The following is a 23,464-nucleotide window of genomic DNA, read 5'->3' on the forward strand; positions in this document are numbered from 1 at the left end:
ATGTTCTTTGCAAAGGAGTGAAAGAGCTGATGTTTGGGAGAAGCTGCAACTTCTCTTCACAGTTAAAAACTGACTCTTCGAATCTTCCCTGCAACAAAGAAATCTTACAGGCCATAGAGGCTTACTCTGTAACACAGAAGGAGTAGGTCCTGTAGGAATTCATCACCCAGCTCTGATGCCCCTGGGTTTTGGTAATCACCTCAAGGACCAGCAAGTTGGACTTCCAGCCTTTCTGCATATAGATCTTACCTGTGCTTGCTCCTGCAGTCTAGTTATTAAACTTTAGTTTCATAAAGAATCGGTGGTGCATAAGAATTACCCTTTTGGTTTGTCTACACAAAGCTGAGGGGAGGAGTTGTACTTTGTGGGCTGGTTCAGGAATTCTTCAAGGATGATTTTGACTATATGATTCTTTTCTGACCTCCACTGTCATAGGAGGTTTGATACCTGGAGTGTAGGGTTTGTTGCGGGGAATGATGAAGAGATGGGCCTGGGTGCCAGTCTGAAGTGCTTGTCTTCTTTCCCGGAAGCAGTGGCTGACAGCTGAAGTGAATGGGCCACAATAGGTGGGGGCTTCAGAAAGTTCTCTAGAGGCAGTGAGGAGGTAGGCCTGGAGTAGGGAGGCCCTGAGGGGTCCCTTCAAGAAGCACCAAGATCGCAGGCTGGCCATGGGAAAGGAAGGCAGATAGGAGGGATGGTGTGTTCCTGTTTAGCTGGCTCCCGATTCCCCTTTCTTCTATGATTTCACTAGACCTGGGGAAAATTCCAGGCCAGTGGCGCAAAAATGGAACAGAAAATGGTATCCTCTGAGAGTGGGATCAACTCCTTTTCATGTCACGGGTTTCCCCGCGGCCTGGCGGAGACACAGTCTGTAGTATGTCTCAGGCTCCATGAGCACCGGCCACCCTCGCTGCTCTGTGCCAAGCCCATTGGTTTCTTCCTCAGTCATTCCTGGCCCATCTGGTGCCTCAGTGCCTTGTCTCAAAAGAGAAGTTAGTGGCCAGCGTTTTGTACGGCAACTTCCTGAAAACCCAGAGGAGCTAACCCAGCAGAGGGCGGGCTGTGGGCCCCCGCCCCGACCTTGGCTCACTTCCTGAGTTAAGCAAGGGCACAGCACCAGTGGGCTTGGTGGTCACATCCCCCACATATTCGATAATACATTTTTTCTCATAGGACGTTTGGAGACTGTAGAAGAACAAAAGAGAAAAAATAAACTAACCAACCAGCTGTCTGCCAATCCACTATTAACATTTTGGTTTATTTCCTTCTTACCTTCACATACAACAGACATATTTTGCTAAGTAGGAATCACACCCTCTATACAGTTTTATATCCTGTTTCTTTATGCTCAGCTTTATATTATTAGCATTTCCCCACATCATTTAATATTCTTTGAAACTCTTCTTCTGCATGCTCTATGTTATTCCTTGATAATTTATTTAACCGGCCCCTACTGTAAAACGTTTTAATTATGTTTACCATTTTGCTATCGCTCATCATTTTGATGAACATCATCATACATAAATCTTCACTTTTTTCTTAGGATAACTTTGTTTTCTTTTAAATCAGATAACTGGGATAGTTGTGACTCTGTCAACAAGAGTTTATATTTCCTTTAATTTTGCTTTATAGCTGGTCACGGTGGCTCATGCCTGTAATCCCAGCACTTTGGGAGGCCAAGGTGGGTGGATCACTTGAGGCCAGGAGTTTGAGACCAGCCTGGCCAACATGGTGAAACCCCATGTCTACAAAAAAATACAAAAATTAGCTGGGCGTGTGGTACATGCCTGTAATCCCAGCTACTTAGGAGGCTGAGGCACCAGAATAGCTTGAATCTGGGAGGTGGAGGTTGCAGTGAGCTGAGATTATGCCACTGTACTCCAGCCCGGGCCACAGAGGCAGGTCCTGTCTCAAAAAAATTTTTTTTACTTTATATTAGTTTATTGGACGTTCAACTGCTGACTAGTGTCAAGTTGAAACTGATCTAATAGAATGGTGAATACCCAAAGGGAATGGTTTCCTTGGTGGTGAAGCATGTTTGAACAACCTAATGCATCTTGCAGGAAGAGGTACTTTGGATGATTATTGGAACTAATTGATCCAATCCAGTTGGAGGAGCAGATATTGAGACCTGCTGTGGTCAGGCCCTGGGAAATTTCAGAGATGAGATGAACGATGTATGATGAAGGAATTGGATGTTTAGCGACAGTCTTGCTTTGTTGCAGCTGGCTTGCCTGGGCTGTTGGAAGGTTTCTCTCCTGCATCTCCAGCTTCTGAGGCCCTCCACGAATACAGCCTCTGGACAATTTCTACTAGTGTCCCCTGTCAGGGTCCCAGCCCCTCAATCTGTATCTCATGACCTTGGCAGGATGCCCAAGAGGAAGGAGAACCACCGTTAGCTCTGCCTCGGCTTTTCCTCTGGGCTCCTGGCCCTCCCTTTGGTCTGCACAGGTCATTCCCATTGAGTCAGTCAAGTAGCTGCTGCTTGTGACGCTCAGCTGGGGTGGGTCTGTTGGTGCCCTTTGAGGAGTGGCCACTGGTAGAGGAGATAGGTTTGTAGTCCTTGCTGCCTCGAGCACTCATGGGTTAAATCTCAGTTGTTTGCACCTGAGCCTGTCTTGCCTGACCCATAAACTTCTTAAGGCCAGGGCCAGAGTCAGGCTCACCCACAGTCCACCTCAGTGCTGCAGTGTAGTGAAAAGGGCCTGTGCTCTGGGGCCTGACTAAGCTGGGTTTACATCCTGTCTGGTTTTAGCTGTGTGGCCTTGGGCTAGTTGCTCAATGTCCCCCAAGCCTTGGTCTCCTGATCTGGTCCATGATGGTACCTGCACTCAGGGTGCTGTGTGTGGATTACACAGCCCAGCTGAATGCTCAGTAAGTGATCTGCATTGCTGAGAGACCCGGCGTGCGTTTAAATACCTACCAAATATCATTTCAGGTTTCACTTCTATTCTTCTCTTGACTGACTGAAGCCATTCACATGTGCATGATTTATAAATATATATAGGCTCGAGAAAATAGTACTAACAGGTTGTTCCCTGACAGCATGGCATATTTCATAACTTTGCATTTATACTGTAAACTTGAATACAAGAACTATGTCAAATTTATCTTTGCATCTCCTAAAATTCCCAGCACGGTGCCTGATTCCATAGTAGAAAAACAATGAATAGTTCTTAACTATTTCACAAAATAAAGGTTCAAGTGCAAATGTAGCATTTCATAGCAGGGTAGGTTATTTATTTGTGTATTCAAGTAAAGACCTGAATACATACGTTTAAGTGGTGCCCTTAAGTCTGTGAAGCCCAAGATTTGTTCTTAGAGATTTTAATGGCTTTAAGTGAAAAATCCAGTGAACACAGAGAAAGTTCTGTGATTGGCAGCCATTGGTGACGTCGATGTTGAGCATTTTGACGGAGGTGACCTAAATCAGTACAAGCTCCAGCTTCTATTATCAGCAAAGGCTTTCAAGGTGGAATTGGGGTGAACTAACCTGGCAGTGCCCCAGCCATCTTTTGACCTTGGCCATCTGAGCTGTTGAGACATCTTTGGTTGTGGTCTTCTGCCAGGGCATCGAGTCCCAGTCTTGAGAGCTGCAGAGAACCCAGTGGCACTTAACAGATGTCTTGTCCCGACTCTCTCACCGGCCAGGGCAGGGTTCAGGGCAAGTTGGTTTCCCACCCGTAAGATGAGAAACATTTTGGATGAAAAATATTGCTTTGGATTCTCCTGGGAGGCAGTGTGGTACACTGGAAATAAAACCGTATCAGGAGTCCTAGGGGTATATCTGGATTCTAGGCCCTGCTCTGCTTACAACTTCCAACTCAAAGCCTTGGGATTCACTTCTCCTCTCTCAGCCTCAGTTTCTCATCTGTAAAATGAGGTTGGACTGGATGGTTTCTAAGGGCCTTTTGGCTCTAAGATACTGTGTTTGAAACGGGCTGTTGGTGTGGAGATAATAAAGGGCTGGAGTGAAGGTCTTCTCAAATCCTGTTTTCTCCTTGTCATTTATGAACCAGAAAATGACAGATGGCGAGACCTGGACAGGAAATGCCCTCTTCAGATTGACCAACCGAGCACCAGCATCTGGGAATGCCTGCCTGAAAAGGACAGCTCACTATGGCACCGGGAGGCAGTGACTGCCTGCGCTGTGACCAGTCTGATCAAAGACCTCAGCATCAGCGACCACAACGGGAACCCCTCAGCACCCCCTAGCAAGCGCCAGTGCCGCTCACTGTCTTTCTCCGATGAGATGTCCAGTTGCCGGACATCGTGGAGGCCGTTGGGCTCCAAAGTCTGGACTCCCGTGGAAAAGAGACGCTGCTACAGCGGGGGCAGCGTCCAGCGCTATTCCAACGGCTTCAGCACCATGCAGAGGAGTTCCAGTTTCAGCCTCCCTTCCCGGGCCAACGTGCTCTCCTCACCCTGCGACCAGGCAGGATTCCACCACCGATTTGGAGGGCAGCCCTGCCAAGGGGTGCCAGGCTCAGCCCCGTGTGGACAGGCAGGTGACACCTGGAGTCCTGACCTGCACCCCGTGGGAGGAGGCCGGCTGGACCTGCAGCGGTCCCTCTCTTGCTCACATGAGCAGTTTTCCTTTGTGGAATACTGTCCTCCCTCAGCCAACAGCACACCTGCCTCAACGCCAGAGCTGGCGAGACGCTCCAGCGGCCTTTCCCGCAGCCGCTCCCAGCCGTGTGTCCTTAACGACAAGAAGGTCGGTGTTAAAAGGCGACGCCCTGAAGAAGTGCAAGAGCAGAGGCCTTCTCTAGACCTTGCCAAGATGGCACAGGTAAGAGTCCCAGCAGCCTGGAGTCACCTTGGTGCTCACTGGAGCCTCTGCTGGTTCTGGGCCGTCCTAGACAAGCGTAGAACGCCAGTTTCAGAAATACCCAAGAGTGGGTTAATTTCCTTGTTTTTTTAAATCCTATTCAAAGAAAGATTATTTCCAGTTGATTTTTAAAAAGCGTTTATTTCTATTTACAACGAAATATTCCCTTTCACTGTGAGCTCAGTGCTAGGGGTACAAGGGCAGGCGGATGGTGAGAGGCGGGGTGTCGGTGGGCAGACTCACTGGACCAAACACTGGTAATCCCCTCTGGCCCTTCACTGGAGCCGTCTCTCCCAGGAAGCCACCCCTGCAGCTGCTGCAAGAGACATTCACACACACTGGGATTCAGTGCCCCTTGGGTTATGCTGATCCTGAGATCAGGGTTGTGGGTAATGGTTTCCAAGAGCTAGTGACTGGGGGGAGCTTATTCCTTTGATTAAACTGTTGAAACGTGAGGCCATCAAGATGTTGTGATCAATATCCTCTGAGCTGCCTCTGCAATCATCCTTGCCCTTCACTGTAGAAGAAGTATCTGGCCACACACCCCTGTCTCTTGGACTTTATCCTCTTTGTCTTGGAGCTCTGCCTTGTGCTAACACTGATCTTGGATATTGATTTGAATGAGATGAACTTGGAGTTAATACTCTGTCATCAGGAGCGTCTCTGAGCCTGAGAGTTGGCTGCATCTGGTTCTGGCTGGGGATGAGGAAGTGGTGCTGGCCCTTGGGACCTCTGACTCAAGGATGGGCGGATGGGATGGGACACAACACTGTTGGTTCTGTGTTCATCCAGGAGGCCATCAGTTGCTTAATGCCACGGTCTGACCATCATCTTTTCTGGACTTGTTTATATAAACATTGGTCTCACTGGGTTTCAAGGGGTGAAGATCTTCTTGTTGATGAGGATGGTTTCAGAGGGCTTGGAGGGGGTTGGCCTTGGTCACTCAGCATTATGGCCAGATCCAGGGGAAGCAGGCTCATCGTGCTCACTGTGTTTCGGGCGGGCATAGCTGACTTCCTTCCAAGCCCAATGTTGTTTTCTCAGTTGGGTCTTCTTTCCTTTTACAAAGAACATGCAGTTTCTCTTCATGGGGTTTTGCTCTTCTCTCCTTTAGTTCCTACTCCCAACATAGAGGTCTACCCATAAAAGAAGAGGTGCCGGTGTCCTAAGTCTAAAGCATACCTGGCCCCAGAGTCCAAACTCTCTGGCCACCTTTGTTCAAGAGCCTGGGCACTGGCTGGGGCATTATGGGAGGGCAAGGTGGTGGTATGCTTGTGCCTCCCTGTGTCAGTGGGATCCGCTTGAGGGAGAGCCTGAAGGGGTGTGGGGCAGAGCTCTTGCCCCTTCTCAGCTAGTTTCCATTTCTTCCATTGTGGCTCCAGGCGTGTGCCAATCTTTTTGCTGTGTAGTGGAATGTTTTTGACTTTACTAGCTGGACAGGGATTGAACACATTTATTGGACACCAAGAGGAATTTCCCTTCTCCAGAAAAATTTAAATAGGTTAAAAGTCTGGAAAGGTGACAGATTTGGGTGACTTCTGAGGAAAACCCAGAGCCCCGAGTTCTGGGTATGATAATGGCTTCAGCTAAATTTTTAATGCTGAGCATATTTTATTACCTAATCAGCTAGATAGGTAATAAAAACAACATACATGTTATTGTATTTTACTAGGCACAGTTGGAATAACACCACTGGCATCATTGGAGACATTTCTTGACCTTGTTTGGTTAGAAACTATTTAAAAATATATTGCTCAGTGGGGCTGCGCCCAGTTGTATAGATGGCTTCATCGGCCCCAGGCAGGCCTCCCAGATCTGGGAAGGTGTGCGGAGCCTGAGGAGGCTGCTGTGGTTCAGCCTGTCTGTCCTTGGCCACCTCTTTGGCAGCGGGTCTCGGGCACAGGGAAAGTAGAGAGGGGCCTCTGGAAAGCGTGAGTGCCCAAGGCCTATGGCCAGAGCCCTGAGGCTGGGCCCGTGGATGCTGAGCCATGCCCCCACCAAGAGTCTAGACCCTGGTCAGCCCTCTCTCCATGGGGCTTTGCCTGCTTTGGCTCCGCCATCAGATGATTTCTAGCCTGGGGAGGTGGGCCTTGCTTTTCTGTGGGGCCCTGAGAATGAGGCCTAGGGTATCCCTGTGTATTTATCAAGAGCCCTGGTGAGTGCATGGCCTTGTGCATGGGAACCTGATGAGCTGGGCATGTTGCTGGTGTACAAGGACTAACGTGTTGCCAGATGGCCAGTGAGGTGAGACTACTGGCCACTGGCCACAGACCCCAGCCTTTGCGTGCTGTGGCTTCACTCAACATTTGGGACCACTGAGAAGGGGCTGGGGTCTGCTCTGCATGCCCATGGAAGCAAGGCTTGGAGTTAGGCTTTCCGTATCTTTGGAAGGGTAGGCCGGTACCCAGGTGTGGCCCACGCTTCCTTCCGCTGGGCTCTGGCTTCTCTTTCGTGGGCCTTTTGATCTTGGTTTACACATTTGCCTTTGGGGGTGAGAGCTCCACTTGTGCATTCTTGTAAAGGCGCCCTTCGTGTGTGGGTTCTGAGGCCAGGTGTGTGAGAGCCTCGGTTTAAAGCTGCAGAGGGCCTTTTCAGTTAGACCTTTGGAGCAGCTGGCCATTCTGAAAAGCCCCAGCTCCCCTAGAGGTCCCGACTGGGGCCTAGAGCAGATCTTGAGGGTGTGCGGGAGCACACAGGGGCTTCCCTCTGGCCATCATTCGGTGTGGCCTGATGGACTGTGGTAGCTGGAGCCCCTCCAATCCGCCAGCAGGAAAGGGTCCAGGGAGAGAATCTGAGAGAGTAAGAGAGCAGGAAGCTCTGAGGTCCAAGGCCCTGCTCTCATCTGTATCCACAGTTGAGTTCGACAGGAGCAAGTGCCCTGGGGTGTAGACTCTGCTAGCAGCAGAGAATGTCAGGAGATGTGACCTCAGAGCTTGTCCATTCCAGTCTCTCTTGAGGAAACTGAAGTTCTCTTGGTCCCTGTGCCCATCAGGGCTCTTCTGGGCATGGTGTTCACTTTTGGATCTGCATTTAGAAGGTGACGTTGACAAACCAGAAGGCCTCCAGAGGTGGGGCCGGAGACTGGAAGCCCTAAGCAAATTGCCTGACATGTCTGTGCAGCAAATGCCACCACTGCCACAGGACTATGGGAGAATCAAGGGAAACAACGTGTGTGGATAATGCGCTATCCATATGGGTGTGTGTTTATATATGTATGTGTGTCCACATCTGTTGATATGCGTGTGTGTGTATCTGTATCTATATGTACACACACTCCCCCCAGTGCATTGGCTGGCACAGGCTGGGTGCTGACAGATACTCATGATCATCGTCACAGTCGCGGGACTTGGAGGGAAGGTGTGGGCTGCTTCTGGGTGCCTCCAGAGGCAGAAGTAGGAGCAGAGGGTGGACATTCCCGGGAGGTGCCCTCTGTCTGCTGTAAGAATGCCTGTTTTTCTTTGTCCACTGTTTTTCCTGTGTTTCCATCCTCCTTTTCTGTTCATGCCCCTTTCTTTGTCTTGTTTGTTCGTCTTCTTGCCTCATCGCTTTTCTTTTGTAAATGGAAAGGAGGCCTGCCCTGCAGCTCAGCTCAGCCTGCAGTCAACTCAGAGCCCAGGGTTATGAAATGGTGACAATTGGATTCGCCCCCCTCTTGCCAGAGGAAGTTGGCCGTGTGTGAGCCTTCTCCTGTCTGTCTGTCGCCCTTGAAACTAGGGTGGAAATATCCCGGGGGCCTGCTGGCCACCCTACCCCTTCCTAGCCGTATCCCTGGGGCACAGCTGTCCAGTTAATGGCAGTGGGGGCTCTTGTCTGTCGGGGATGAGACGCACAGGGTGGGGTGTAGATATTGCTTTCAGATTGTCTTTGCTCATGTCTTCTTAAAACCCCAGTGCCAAGAGAGCAGGCAGAGATGCTGAATGAGGCTGCAGGTGAGCCGGCCATCTGGATCCTGAGTGGGGGAGGCTGACTGTAGCGAGGAAAGCCCTAATGGGGGAAATGACGCAAGGACCTAGTCCAGCAGTGGCCGCCCTCCCTGTACTTGTAATTACAACCACTTGGTTCCACAGAGCAAGTTGCCCAAAGGCAGCTCAGAGGACTGGCTATGCTGCGATCCCTGTGCAAGCCTGGCCCCGTGGGCCTCCTGCACAGCTTTCCTCCTTATGTGGTGTTTTTGGCCCTCCTGGCTGGTGTTCTCTGTGAGGCTACAGCCTTCCTTTTGCACAATGACAATGTCTGCCCTTGAAGGCAGGGCCCAGCCTGAGGGTGTGAGTTGTTTATTAGCAGGACTTTTGCTGACATTTTCCTTACTGCTTTTTTGAGACCTGGTTTGACCACCAAGCATTGGTTGGCTCCCAGCAAGACTTCAGCTATACGCGGCCATTTAGACATGGATCACATGTATGTGAGCAAAGATTTCAGAAAAAAGCAACAATTAAAAAGATCACCCATTGAATGCAGTCCCCCCTGGGTGTCATAGTCCCTGCTGTATTTTTAACTCCAAGCTGGTCAGCTTGAAAGAGCAACAAATTGTACTTCTCAACAGTGCTTCAAACAGAAGCAAGATGTTTGTGGGGAGGGGTCGGGATGTCGAAACAGAGGTTTGATTGATTGCAGCTGCCCACACACTGAGTCCTCGAACCTCCCTGAGCAGGCCTCAGAACAGGCAGCAACTGTTGTGTTAGCAGATGTTTGAGGGACTGTGAAAGCTGGCCAGGGGCAGTTTGGGGTAGAAAAGAAGCATGAGGTAGAAACCAGCATGCCAGCATGTCTTTGGGAAGCCTCTGAGAGCCGTGTTCCTGGGGGTGAGTCCAGGAGAGCTGGGTGGGTGGGGCCACAGGGGCTGGGCAGGATGAGGGGTTGCTGCAGGAAGTTGGGAGAGCTTCTGCATACGCTCATCAGTGAGTGACTCGCAGCTCTTTGCTGGACAGGTCCTCCCCAGGTGAAGCCCCCCAGCCAGCTTCCACTTTCCATCTTTTATGCTGGTGGGACCGCCTTTGAGGGACAGTGGCCCTTCTTGGTCGCCATGGGGTTGGCTACATGACTTCTTGCGCAGGCATCCCCAGCAGCTGCAGGTCAGCTCTGCCTTTCCTTGGCCAAGTTCCTGTGTGTCAGGCCCAGCTTGCCTGCACCTTTGTGACTTTTCCTGTCCACCCTACCAGTGGCCGTTCGCCTTCAGCTGCTTAGGGTTCCCACAGCCCTGCACCCTCAGCACCCTTCCTCTCAGGGTGGGAAGCTGTGCTGATGGCAAGTAGAGGAATTCAGAGGTGGAGCATCCATTATAACACGGACTGCAGACAGTGTGAAGATCTGGTGAGAGAGGTAGGCATGGAAAGCCCTAGAAAGCCCATTGCAATGAAAGAAATGCTAAATACAAGTAAAGGCAAAAACTTTTGTGGGCAGGCACATGAGAGTAGTTGCGTCTGACTTAGAGATAGTTAGGATAGGCTTGGACAAAGGAAGAGAGCCTGTAAGACCTGGGCTGTCAGAGTCTAGGGATGTCAAGGGGGCAGCTTTGGGTGCTGAACTAGCATGCCTCCTTCCGTGCCCTTGACAGACATTGCTAATCAATCATGGCAGCCTTTTCAGGTGAACTTAGTGGAGGTCTTAGAATCCTCCTCTTGGCAGTCTTGGCAGCCATTGCTAATTGGTGGGTAATTGAATGTCATCCGCCATCTCTGTTCTAATCCATCCCCTCACTTGAGGATGAAGCCTCTAGAGTACAGGAAGAGTTGGGGCCTTGCCCAGTCACATGGTGAGTCACCCCGGGAGGTGGGAACCTTGACCTCTTGACCCCAGGCTCAGTGCTCCCACTGCTGTGCTTGGTCCTGGGTTAGGACCAATCAGCTGGCCCTTCCAGAGAACTGATGCACATGGTGCATAGAGAGTGTGGCAGTGAGAAGTGGGCGCTTCGGAGTCAGATAACTGGGGATGTGTCCCCATTCTGCCACTTTTGAGCTGGGTGCCCCAGGCCTCATGTCTGTGTCTGTAAAATGGGAATGGCAGTGCCTGTTGCTCATGAGTGTGAGAGGAATCATGTGGCATGGATCTGGCACACGGTTGGCACTCAGCAAATGCCAGCTTTGATGACGGGCCTGCTGCAGCCTTTCTTCTGTTGCTCCCATGGTAGCTCCCTCCGCACCCTCTGCTGCTCTGGGCAGTGTCCTGGGCTCTCCACTCTTGGTGGGCCGGGATCCTGCCAGCTGTGGCACATGCTGGCATCAGGCTTCCAGAAGACTAGTTTCAGCTCTAGTCCTCGTCTTCTCTGCTTCCCTCCCTTCTTTTCCCTCCCTTTCTTCCCTTTCTTTTGACGGAGTGTTGCTCTGTCACCCAGGCTGGAGTGCAGTGGTGAGATCTCGACTCACTGCAGCCTCCGCCCGGATCCCTCCTTTCTGTCTCTAGTCACAGCCCTCAGGTTGCACAAGTGATCTGCTTAAGGCCACTGGGATCGGGGCCGAGTGTTGACACAATAGCTTTGATCTGCTGGGGAAGAGGAAAATGGGAGTTCATCTGGGGACTGCTAGGGAGGCAGCTTTTAGTGCCACTTGCTGATTTCCACGCTTCAGTTGAGAGCCATCCTGAGCAGAGAATGTTTGAGAAGCTATGAGACTCTGGGAGGCCCCGGCTCTCTGAAGTAGGGGCCCTTTCCTAAGCCAGCTGCTCAGATGAGAGTCCTGGGCATGCTGGGAGTGCTCTTGGCTTGCCAGGCCCCACTCTGGTGCTGGCAAAGAGGCTTGGGAGGCCCTAGCAGGCCCTGCCCTTGGGAGGCCACAGCCTATGGGCCGGAGGGAGAACAAGGCCTTACCAGCTGAGGCCTCGCCACATCTGAGGACATCGCCAGTCTTGCTTCATGGAAGCCAGAGTAAGAAAGGCCTGTGGGTCAACTGGCTCTTGCCCCTTTGACTGGCTCAACTCCGAGGGCCCACAGAGGAGGGTTTAGAGAAACCCTCATGTCGTTTCCAGGCTTCTGAAGGAGAAGCAGAGAGCATGGGCTGAGACGAGGAGATAGAGGGCTGGTGGGAGAGCGGGGTCTCAGCCTGGAGCCCTGCCCTTGGAGTGAGCCCCATCCTCATCCTGGACAACTGATGGAACCTCTTCATCGTTCATTTTCCCCATCCTCGAGGAAGGGTGGCGACACCCTCTCTCACTGTGTTAAATGTCTCATTAAATGAATTCATTTGTATGAAACGCTTGGAGCTTAGTTCTATGTGCCCAGGACACGTGCTCAGTAAAAGTTGGCTGCCATATTGGGAGTCACACTTCAGGAGTAAGGGGAGAAATTTGGCAAAAGGAGGGGCCTGCTGCTCATCCAGTGTGAACTGTCCTCCTCTCAGGAATTCTTTGTCTCTGCAGCGCTGAGGTGCTCTGCCGCATCCCTGCTCCCCAGAAGAAGGCCTCACCTGAGGGCGCAGCTGAGTTGTTGAGCGGTGCTGCTAGGGTATGAGTCCCGGGCTCTGTAACTCTGAGGGCAGGGTTTTGCCTTATTGCCACGTGGTAGAGGCCTCTCATATCCTAAGGGAAACAAGAGGTGCACTGTCGTTGGAACACAGCTGCGGTCAGAGTCAGAAGAGCTGGGTTTGAGAGGCACTCTGCCACCCGGCTGTGTGGTGACTGTGAGCCGGTTGCCCTGCTTCTCTGAGCCTTGGGTTTCTGACCATGCATGCATCTGCCCAGGTGTAGCCATGGACGTCAGGTTATCTGGGAAGCCAACACACTGCAGGTTCCTAGACCTTGTCCAAGAGAGTCTGAATTAGCAGGTCTGGGGCAGAGCCCCACTACCTCGGGGTCCCAGAAGCACCCTAGGTGAGTCTGGGGCTTGTGGGGGCAGCAGAGATGGGCACATTCCTAGCCCAGTGACTCCACAGATGCCCAGGGACTAGTTTTGTGTCATTTGGAGATGGCATTGAGAGTTCAGGTCCCTCAGTCAGGAGGTACCAGCTCAGCCTGGATTAGGAAGGGCCTGACCTGGAGTAGGGATCCAGGTCCTAGGGCGAGTGCCCACTGAGCTGCTGTACCCAGCAGAGCAATGATGTCCCCGCCTGCCAGTGAAACTTCCCGTGCAGGAGGGCTCGGGGTTAACTTATGCTGAGTCGAGTACAAGGCGCTGCTTCAGAAATGTCTGGAAAACCTGTTCTAGTACATAGTGTTGAACATTTCCGAGGCAAGTTCTCATGGGTGGGTTGTTAAGGGCAAGTTCCACACCCTGTTTGATATCCTGCCTTGTGTGCGACGGCAGAGTGAATGAATGACAGGAACCCTGAGTGCAGGGTAGAAGCATTAGAGGGTTTTAAGCAGGGGAGCAATAGCACCCCCTAAAAAGCTCCTTTGGGACAACAGTGAGCAGCACGGACTGTAGGTTCTGGGGGAGGTGGGGAGGCCAGGCAGGAGGCTATTGGCAAACATGAAGGTGGGCTAGACGAGGGTGGGGGCAGTGGAAGTGGTGATAGGCATAAGGGGCTCAAGAAATGTTCTCAAGGTAAAAGCAGCAGGGCTGGCTTCCAACTCACCCTAGTCATAGGCTTCACTGGGCAGAGAATCAATCATCCTAATCTCCAAAGGTGGCAACTTTCTTTAAGCTACCCTATTTAGTGTTTGCTCATCGTAAGTCCCTCTTGTTATCTAACCTGCAGCCCTCACTTTGACTATATTTCTTCTTGATCTGTTCTCAGTAGAACTGAAATCCAGTGGATCACCATGACCTATTTTGTCTCTGTATGAAAGTATCTATCGGACTGTCTTACCCCCCAGTCCTTGCACATCTGTGATTTGCTAGCCCAGCTGCTCCTTGCCACTGGGGAGGCCCCATTCCTTACCCTTTCCTGTCAGCCCTCAGTTTGCAAGCCTCTGACTCCTTTGCCCAAGCTTCTCTGTTCTTGTCCATTTGAAAGTGTCTGCCCATTCTGAACTCTGGGCTGGAGAAGGGCTGGGGGCAGCTTAGGGCCACAGGAGGATTCTTTCATGGTTTCTAACGCTTGTCACGCTGGATCTTGTCTCAGCTGTGCCACATCTGGTCAGTTTACAACAGCTGGGACAGCAGCTCCGGGAAACAAGGGGCCTGTGATGGCCTCCTCGATTCTCCTAATGAAGCCGAGTAATCCCCAGCTGGGCCTCAGAGGAAGCAGCGAAAGGGAGGCCTGGCCAACCCCAGGAGGATTTTGGCATTCCCTGCCTTATTCCTGCTTCCTGATCTGGGACATCAGGAGAACGCCTCGTGGGAAGCCCCTCCCAGCCTGAGGTTAGGATGGTGCCTGCGGGCTGTTGAGAGCCCAGTGAGGGCCAGAGCAGGAAGCACAAAGAGGTGCATCACCGAGATGGGTGTGGGACGGAGACGGAGCTGTGCCCAGAGCCCAGCACAGGTGGTGCCTGACTGGGCCTTTTCCTGACACCATGCAGGCCGCTGGCCTTTGTGGGGCCATCAGTGTGAAGCCTTTACTTTAGCCCACTTCGCCTTTGGCAGCGTGATCCTCTGTCTCCCCAAGCACTGCATCAGTAGAGAGTTTCTCCTGCTGACAGGAGCCCATTTATCTACCATTTTTGTGGTATCAGCCATCCGGAATTACCACTCTTTCTTGCGACTTCAAGCCACAGTCAAGAAATCAGAAAGCAAACGCCACACGAAGAACAAACCCTTTGCTGCAGTCCCCATGCTGGCGGGAACTTGGTTTGACTAGACTCAGAGTGGGTGTTAATTGCCTATTTATGGCCAAAAGATTAACAATGCCTCCTTTGAAAGTTAGACATAGTAGAGCTCTTGGATAATTCCTTTTTGGGGGAGGGAGGAGTGGCTTAAAAAAAAAAACTCTTGGAAAACAAAAGCAACAATTGGTTGCAAAATATAATGCAACCACCAGAGGCTTAATTTGTGAGCAGTAATGGGAGCTCACATCAGTAATGTGTCACCAGAGGTCATCAGGGACCCCACCCTCTCCCTGAAGGGCCACAGACTGCATTTACTTCTCATGGAATAGTGGTGGCAGTATGGAGGCCCCGCTGTTTCCCTGCTGGAGCTCTGTGGGTGGAGTGGTTGAGGCAGGCCTCCTGGATCAGCCAGGGCCTGTTGGAGACAGAAACCAGCCTGTTAGATCCAGGTGAATTCACTGTGAGCAATGGTTAGCTAGGTTTTTGAAAAACGGAAAAGCCAAGAAGAGAAAACGAAGTATTAATATCATGCAGAAGCAGCTACAGGAAGCTGCTCCCCACATTGGGCTAGGGCACCCTAGGGCAGAGACTGCACTTCTGAAAGCTTGGCAGCATGGAGTCCATTGGCCGCACAGGGCTAGGGCAAGACCTGAGAGGCAGGGGTGCCGGCCAGCTGGTCCCGCAGAAAGGGAAGGCGATGAAATTGGTTTTGTGAATGTTGGAAATGCAGCAAACGGGGAGCAACTGCTGCGAACGGAGCAGATTGCTCCTGCAGGTCACGCAGCATGGCTGGGTGACGGTGACAGCACAGGAAGCAGACGGGGAGATGCGTGGCCGCCTCTGTCCCCGAGCCTGGCTCAGCTCAGCATCCTTCTGTTGAGTGCTGTCTAACGTTCTCCAGCGGGTCTGGAGATCTCTTGTAGCGCGTGTCGCAGCTCCATCCTAGTTTGTTCTTCACTCAGCAGATCCTTGCGTAGAGTGTGCTGGCCACCTGGCATTCAGCTAGGCCCTGGGGATGTTTCTGCAATGCAGAAAGGGGGATGGATGTCATGCAGGCCTGCAACAGGCAGGCAGGGCCCTTTCTGATGGTGATATTTGTGCTAGTGAGAATCCAGCAGAACAGCGTGGTTTGGATCACCAGGCAGGATGAGAGGAGGTGGAATGGGAAGTGGCCAGCTTTAGATTGGAGGGACAGGGAGGCCTTGTTGAGGAGGTGACACTGGCACAAAGTCACAGATGATGAGATGTGTTCAGCTTTGTAAAGATAATCAGGGAGAATGTCCCTAGTAGAGGGAAGGCAAGCCCCAGAGGTGGGAGTGGGCGTGGTGAGTGTAGGGCACGGCGAGGCTGCGGTGACTGGGTTTGGAGTGGGCGTGGTGAGTGCAGGGCACAGCGAAGCTGGGGTGACGGGTTCCTGAGTCGGGGGTGCAAGGGATGCTTGAGAGGTCGGCAGGGCCATCACGGTCGGCCTTGCAGGCTGGGGTGAGGAGCGGGCTTTTTGCCTGGAGCTCAGGGTTGGAATGCCGTCAGGGCTTTGGGGCCAGGATCTGATGGGATGCTCAGTCACCTGCGTTACCTGACTGCTATGCTTATTTTCCACCTTCGGGGTTTGACCGCAGACGGCTCCAGGGAAACCGGTGCAAGGAGGTCATGGCAAGAAGGCACATGAGGGTGAAAGCATACCAGAGAGACGCTTAGGCAGGGCCCCAGTGTTGGGGACAGGCTCAGAGGAAGTTAGGCACCTCTGCGAGTGCCTGTCATGGTGATGAGTGTCACCTCCCGCCCTCTGTTGCTGGACAGTGGCAGCGAGTGGCCTGAGGCTCGCAGGGGTGTCTGAGTTCTCCCGTCCCATATCTGCACACACCTCAGCCTGACTCTGGCTCTGGGAAGTGGCTCACTAACTCCTAATCCACGGGCCGGTGTTTGCAGGGTGTCCTCCCTCGGGTGTGTGGTCCTCACCCACCCTGTGATCCTCACCCACCCTGTGAGGGGCTCCTCCTGTTCTACTTTTCAGGAAGAAAATGGAGTGCCGAGGCCGTGTGCTCACTGGCTGTGTGGCAGAGCGGTGAGTGGGACCCACTCACTCTTTGGCCTCGACAGCTCGTGGGCCCCCATGTCTCCATAGGGCTGCCTTCCTGGGGTGAGCTCCCTACCACTTATGAAGCACAGGGCCCGGGGAAGTCTGGGATTTGCCCTAGGCTTTGGGTTCCCTGACGGTCAGGTGGGGATGGTGACATCCTCACGTGGGGCTGCTCCCAGCCTTTGGCCCAGGGCCTGGTACTCAGGCCGTGCTCAGAATGTGTGGCTGTTCCTTATCACATCCTCTGAGCCCATAAACTGGTGGATCGTTGAATTCCTGGTGGCCCTGACTTCTCCTCCCAGCCCTTGAGCAGACTCTGCATTTCTCGAGCTATGAGCAGGTTGGTAAAGCCGGGCATGGGGCTCATAGAGAGGCTCTGTGGTCAGCACCACGGCCTCTCTGGAAGAGTGCTTTAGTTCTGCCTGGCACTGCAGTTCAGCTGTCCTGTTGTACAAGTCCGGGACATGAGGGAGAAGGGCCCAGTGATCTGGTGCTCTGCCACACTGTGCGGAGGTGCATGGACAGTGCGGGTTACATCCCTCAAGTGGACACATCCAGAATTTGAAACAATCCTCTTACTGCCCAAAGCAGAACCTTTGTGAACCATTTTTTGGTGACTTTGCTGAAGACCTCTGAGCCCTTGGCCACTGCCTTCTACCCCCCACACCCCCCAAAATGGCTTGTCTTGAATGACGGGCAGGAGGTCCAAGCCAGCCCTGCACTTTCCCCAGGCCAGGGGCCTGGCTGGCCTCCGCTCTCGGGCCTCTTGGCAGCTGCTCCGGAGGCAGCATCGGATGCCCTCCACTCACTTCCCTCCCTGAGGGGCGCCTTTGGAGTGACTGGCACATCAGGCCTTGGGAAGGAGTGGCAGGAAACCCTGGCATTCTCTGTCCCAGAAGGAAAAGGCCTATCAGTGCCCATACTTGGAACTTGGCACACAAGGGAAAGGTGGTTTGAGGGCTCACTGTAACGGTGGCTGTGCTGCGCCGTGCCCCGCCAGGCCTGTTTGTGCACACTTGCTGGGCCCACTCAGCCTCCATGAGGTCCCCTCTTGCCTCATGGCCCCTGGCCCCACTTATCATCTGCTTCTTTGCTCTTGTGCCTCCCTAGGAAGATGAGACAAGGAGAGCACCCTTGTGGGTTGCCTGGGCCTTGTGGTGCCTTTCTGGCTCTGTACCATGTGTCCCCTTGTGGAAGGACAGGTCCTGCCTGGGATGGGCTCAGTGCTGTGCTCTTGTCTGCCAGGCAGTTCTAACTGAAAGTGCATTGCCCGTATCCCCCTTGCTAGTTGGTAGCCAGCTTTAAACAAGCCTGATTCACCTAGAGAGTTTCCATCTCACTGTAATCTAGAACAGTCTTGGGCAACAGAATTTTCTGAGAATTGATGGCAAATAAACATGGGAACAAATACCCCGCGGCAGGGGAGCCGGTGGCTAGAAACACCCTGCTGTGGGGGGTGTGGTCCTGCGCAGAAACAGCTTAGGCCAAGGGGCGAGATGGCCGTGTGTTTGGGGAGAGCATTTCAGCAGATGTTGGCTGATTATGTAGCATTAACTGTTTGGCAAGAAAAAAATAACTCATCTGAAATGGTGTGAGGTTAATTGTCACTCAGCAGAGACACCAGATCTTCAGCTTGATTCACACAGGGAAAACTACGAGCAAATATGCATGCTGGCATCTGCTTCAAACCTAGGACAGCAGGAAATGGAAGGCAGTGTCTGGCCTGGGCTCCCCTGCTAGGAGGAATCTGGGCTGCAGAGATAGGTGGGCCTGGTGTGGGGTTTGGTGTGCCCCTCACCAGCCGAGTAGCCCTGAGCAAGTCGCTGCCCCTCCCTGGGCCTCAGTGTCCTCCTCCCCATGCCGTGGGAGTGAAGCAGCCTGATGAGGGAGAGCTCCTAGAGCAGGCGGCTGTGCAGTACCCCCTGGAGAGGCTCAGCGCCAGCTCGGTGTTTTCTTGATCTTATTTTGTTGCTGCTCGTGATCTTCAAGAAGGGTCTCTGCTTCTTATGAAATCTTCCATTTGAGGCATCTCTGGAGGCATTATTCTCATTAGCTTGAGGGGCAGTCCAGTGAGGGATGGAGCAGCCCTCTGCCCTGTGACCCTGGGCGAGGCTGGGAGGCTGTAGTGCGAGAATGAGGAGAGTCTGGTGCCTCGCACCCCAGGCACCAGGAACAGGAGCCTCTCCCAGCCCTGCCCAGTCCTCCTCAGCCCTGTGGATGTGGAGACTCAGAGGGCAGCCTCTGACCACGCAGGTGGCGTGCCAGGCCACAGCTGTGGGCTGCTGACTGTTGGCAGGTGAGGTGGGGGAAGATTTGCAGAAGAAACTCACCTGTTGTATTTTCTTCTCCAGATAGCCCCATGAGGAAGGCACATCGTTATCCATTTTAGAGGCAGTGGCTGAGTCTTAGAGGAAGCAGTCCAGTGAAACCAGAATGCAAGCCACATATATAATTTAAAATTCCTAGTAGCCAGTTATTAAGAGAAGAAAATGAAATGACTTTGAATAATATATTTAACCCAGTATTTCCAAAATACTATCATTTCCACATGTCATCGATGTAAGTAAATCATTAATGCACTATTTTATGTTCTTTTTTCGTACCAGTTTCAGAGATCCACTGGTGTGTCAGGTGACAGCAGGTCTCAGTTTGGCCTGGCCACTGCTCCATCATTCAGCATCTGCATGTAGCTTTGCTGAGTGGGGCTTTGGGGTATGGGTATAAGAGTGCGGGTTGGGGGTCAGCCTTGGTTCTCACTTGGTGCTGCCATAGACCCTTTTCCTCTGGAAGGGCCCAATGCCAGCTGGTAAAGGAGGGGCTGGGCAAGAGGCCCCTGCCTGAGGTGCTAGGTGCTCTGGGCTGTGCCCTCTGCCTTGGGTATAGCAGGCCCCAGGAGACCTGAGGACCAGAGCGTCTGGTGCCCACAGGCTGTCCATGGTGGAACTAGAGGTTCCTAGGCTCACCTGCTCCACCCTCCTCGTGGGGCTGGTCCAGGAGGCCCAGGGAGTTCACTGTTTCTCTGAGCATCCTGCCCTGGTCTCTGAGGCGTGCTTTTTTCTACTGTACCCATGCAGCCCTGCTTAGCCTGCTATTCCTGGTGTGTGGCCGGGGCAGGGCTGGGGGAGATGGGAGGTGGCAGGAGACGGGGTGGTACAGGAAGAGGGGGGCTTCTCATCAGGGGATGCTGAGAAGACAGCTTTGCAGCATGACAAGCCCTGGGCCATTTTTCCACGGTCGTGGTCCTGCATTTCATGACTGGGCTGTGCCTTTGTCACCACACGTCCCCTGCTCGAGCCACTCCCGTCAGGTTCTACACAGCTGGCCAGCTGCAAGCCCTATCCGTAGGGAGCCCTTCAGGGTGAGCCCCCACCTACCAGCACTCTGGCAGTGAGTGTGAGCCTCGAAGGTTGCAGTGGCAGGTGGAGGGAAGGCCCCAGAGTGGAAGGAATGTGGCAGAGGTGGCCTTGGACCAAGCCGAAGGTTCCAGAGCTATCCTGTCTCTGGGGCTTGGCAGCCTCTTAACCACGGAAAATTGCATTTGTGGCTCTGGTTTGCCCCGCCCTTCTGGGAGGGATTCACAGGAATGTCAGGGCCTCTAGCTTATCAGCCCGGGAGCTTCAGGAAGGTGGCCCTGCCCACCAGGGGAACTTTCTGGGCCCTCAGAGTCTAGGCAGCCAATAACCCTGGAAGCTGGTTCAAATCAGCATGCATTGATTGACACCAGCTGTATACAACTGCCTGTGCCAGGGCTCAGGGAAGACTAGCATGTACAAGACCCCATCCTTACCTGCAAGGTAGGTGCAGGCTCCAGGGCTGGAGTGGAGACAGCTGTGTCTACGTAGCCGACTATAAGCCGAGTCACAGTAAGATGAGCTAGTCTTGTCCTCTGAGGATCGAGATTCAATTCTAGATTAATCTCTTTGTTCAGCCACTATTTATTTACCTAGCATTTGCTGTGAGTCAGGCCCTTGTAGGCACCAGGGATGCAGCAATGGAGAGAACAGTTAGCCCTGGCCTCCTGGAGGTCACAGCACCAACAAGTCATCACTTAGAAACGTGGAAAGGGCCATATCACCTGCCCATGTGACTAACGCCCAGGGCTGTATCCTCTGAGCCTTGATTTTCTCACCCATCTAGCAGGATCCATAATAGCAGTTGCCAAAACGAAATAAGATGATGGACACAGGGCCTTCATGTCTCACTTAGTATGCATATGAGATTGTTCTACGAAGCCAGGAGTAGGAAGCGAGGGGCACGTTTTGGGTTCTGCCTGTCATGTGCAGGGCCTAGCATTGGCTCCTTTGCAGGGGAGCTAAGAAGCTCTCTAGGCAGGGGAACAGGCTTGGGCTGCCCCTCAGTTGGAGTAGAGAGGAGACATAGGCACATAGATGTTCCTAAGACCAGGAGCAGACAGTCAGGCTGGAACTGGGGTTGGGAGAGCCACCTGGAGAGTTGAGGATTTATTCTGTGGGCAGCCAAGGATAGCCCTGGGCAGGTGGCCAGGGACTTGAACCTCACTCAGGTGGTAGACAAGTTTGGGGCAGTAAGAGAAGGCTATGCCCACGCCTTTGGTACCCTTCAGTGGAGAAGGGGGCTGTGGAGCTGTGCACTGCCCACGCCTTTGGTACCCCTTCAGTGGAGAAGGAGGCTGTGAACTGCTTGGGCCTGAAGCCCTTGGGAATTTCTTGCCTGATTCTCAATGAGGGTCCAAGGGCCTGGTGCACACAAGCAAGGGCCACTGGCTGGGGTTGACCTCTGTAGGGCCAGTCAGGTGGGTTCTCCCTTTACCTTACCAGGAAGGGAGAGTTCATCAGGGAAAAAGAAGCTTTGTCAAGTTTGTCCTTGGGGAGCCAACCCGAGTCAGAAATCAGGAGCCGAGAAAGCCAGAGGCAACACTCCTGTATCAAGGAGCAGCAGAAAGAAGCTTTGGGACTTCCCTCTGGCCCCACGCAGTGAGATGATGGGGACTTCTGCCCTGGGCAGCTACTTAACCTCTCTGTGCCTCAGTTTCTTGGTCTGAAAATTGGGTAAAAGCAGTGCCTACATACAGCAAGTGCCTAATCATTGTTTTGGAATAAGGGACTATCCCATTTCTGTGGCTGGCCGGGGTAGCCACTGAGCATGAGTACTGAGGGCTTGGCCTTGGGCACAGCCAGGTCCTGTCTTTTGCTGTCCTTAGGTGACTTGCTGAGGGCCGGAGAGCTCACTAGCTTTGTGCCATCTGTGTGGAGTTCTACCCTCAGAGCTGTAGCCCTGTGGATTTTGAAGACTTGGGGGCCTTGTAGCCCCTGGTAGAAAGGCAGATTGTGATGGCGGAGCTGGGCTTGGAGCCCAGGTCTCTGCCTTCCCGGCCCAGTGTTCAAGCTCCCCAAGCTGACCAGTTTCCTAGAGGTGAGCAGCATGCCAGGATGCACCAGCCACCATTGGCTTTTGGCCCTGGAGGCCTGCTTTGGCTGGGGTTTTGCCCGCTTCCCATGAACACCAGGCACCCAGCACCTGGGAGGCAGGCTAAATATTGTCATGTGTGCCAGGTTGCTTTTGAAGGCTGCCTGGGGTAAGTGGGCCCCAGCTCTGAACCTCCCTTCAGGGACTCCATGAAGGTGCTGGAGGCTGCTCTCTGGCAAGTCTTGTGCTTGATCTGCTGGTGTCAGGCAGCCCTGGGGGCCAGCCCTAGAGGAGGTGCCAGTGTGTGCAAGTTCCATCCCTTCTCAAGTGGAGACCAGCACCTGCTCACCACAGGTGTCTTGGCCAGGTGAGGCCTGAGCCTCAAGCTCCTCAGTGCCTGGTGCTGTGTGAACCTGGTGCCCAAGCTCCCTAGAAAGCATGGAGGCATCCAGGCAGCGCTGACCGCAGGGCCTGGCACGGTGTTAGCTCACTTAAACCTTGCAGTGTTCATGGGGTACGCTGACGAACAGGGAGGCTGGGCATAGAGGTGTCCCGTGCCTGGCTCGGGAGACCTGGGAGATTTGGCCCAGAGCCTCCTGGGTTGGTGGGAGGAGGTGAGGAGCAGTAGCATCGGTCTCTGGGGACTCCCGAGGGTAGAAGTACAGGGAATATAGGCTGCTGGTAGGTGCCCTGGAAGAAATTGAGCCCTGGGGTAAATGAAGGCCCATGAGGAACCCTTGTTAAAGGCCCAGTAATCACCATGGAAAGCTTCCAGCTCCCAGAGTGCAGTTCACCTTCCGGCACGAAGACATCACCTGGCAGCACGATGGGACTTCAGAACCTCGGTGCCCACCCCAGGCCTGCCGGATCAGAGTCTGTGTTTTAACAAGACCACCAAGTACATCGCGAGCTCCTTCAATATGGAAAGTGCTGAATATGGGAGATGGGCCCTCTGTGGGAGGCCATCTCTGGTTTGTCTTTGGTTTGGGCAGCCTTCCTCTGGCTCCTCTTGCAGCTGGGGACAGATTGGGCCTGTTCTGCAGAGGTGGGGCCAGAGCCTTACTTGGAGCTGCTCCAGTGCTGGCCTTTCTCTAGCCTCTGATGTTGGTCTCCTGCTCGCATTGTCTCTTTTCCTAGGAACGAGGGCAGTGTGGTTCATGTCAGGAGCCTTAGCCAGAGCTCTGTACCTCCTTTGGCCTAGGCCCCACTCCTTGGAACTTTGGTCAGCACACAAATGACAGCACTGATGGCTTTGGTCATGCACAGGCTTGCACTTTGTGTGTGTGTCCCATCCACCACTGCAGCTCTGAGAGGCAGGGATGAGGCTCTGGGAGGAGAAGCAGCCTGCCTTGTGGTCTTCTGGGGTCCACACTCACATGACATTGAAAGACAAGGACAAGAAGGAACAGGCTTAGATTTGAGACTTGCCCCTCAGTGTGCAAAGGACTCAGTGGCCGTTTCTTGTTCCTGCTCTGTGTGAGACCCTGTTTCACCTGGTCTAGGCTTGTAGACAGGTGGGCAGTCCAGGCTTG

The 23,464-nt window shown here is 53.1% G+C and overlaps 1 protein-coding gene across 6 annotated transcripts in view; it reads left to right on the forward strand.

Annotated features, from left to right (window-relative positions):
- FAM53B (family with sequence similarity 53 member B) overlaps nucleotides 1-23,464 on the forward strand; it is a 138,311-nt gene that overhangs the window by 74,321 nt on the left and 40,526 nt on the right. For all 6 annotated transcript variants that reach the window (XM_058435911.1, XM_058435910.1, XM_032175691.2 and 3 more), the window contains one exon: nucleotides 4,020-4,792. In XM_058435911.1, coding sequence (XP_058291894.1) covers nucleotides 4,020-4,792 — 773 coding nt within the window. The remainder of the gene's footprint in view (nucleotides 1-4,019; nucleotides 4,793-23,464) is intronic.

This window comes from Hylobates moloch, unplaced genomic scaffold, assembly GCF_009828535.3.
Source record: "Hylobates moloch isolate HMO894 unplaced genomic scaffold, HMol_V3 SCAFFOLD_3, whole genome shotgun sequence".
NCBI classification, from domain to species: domain Eukaryota; kingdom Metazoa; phylum Chordata; class Mammalia; order Primates; family Hylobatidae; genus Hylobates; species Hylobates moloch.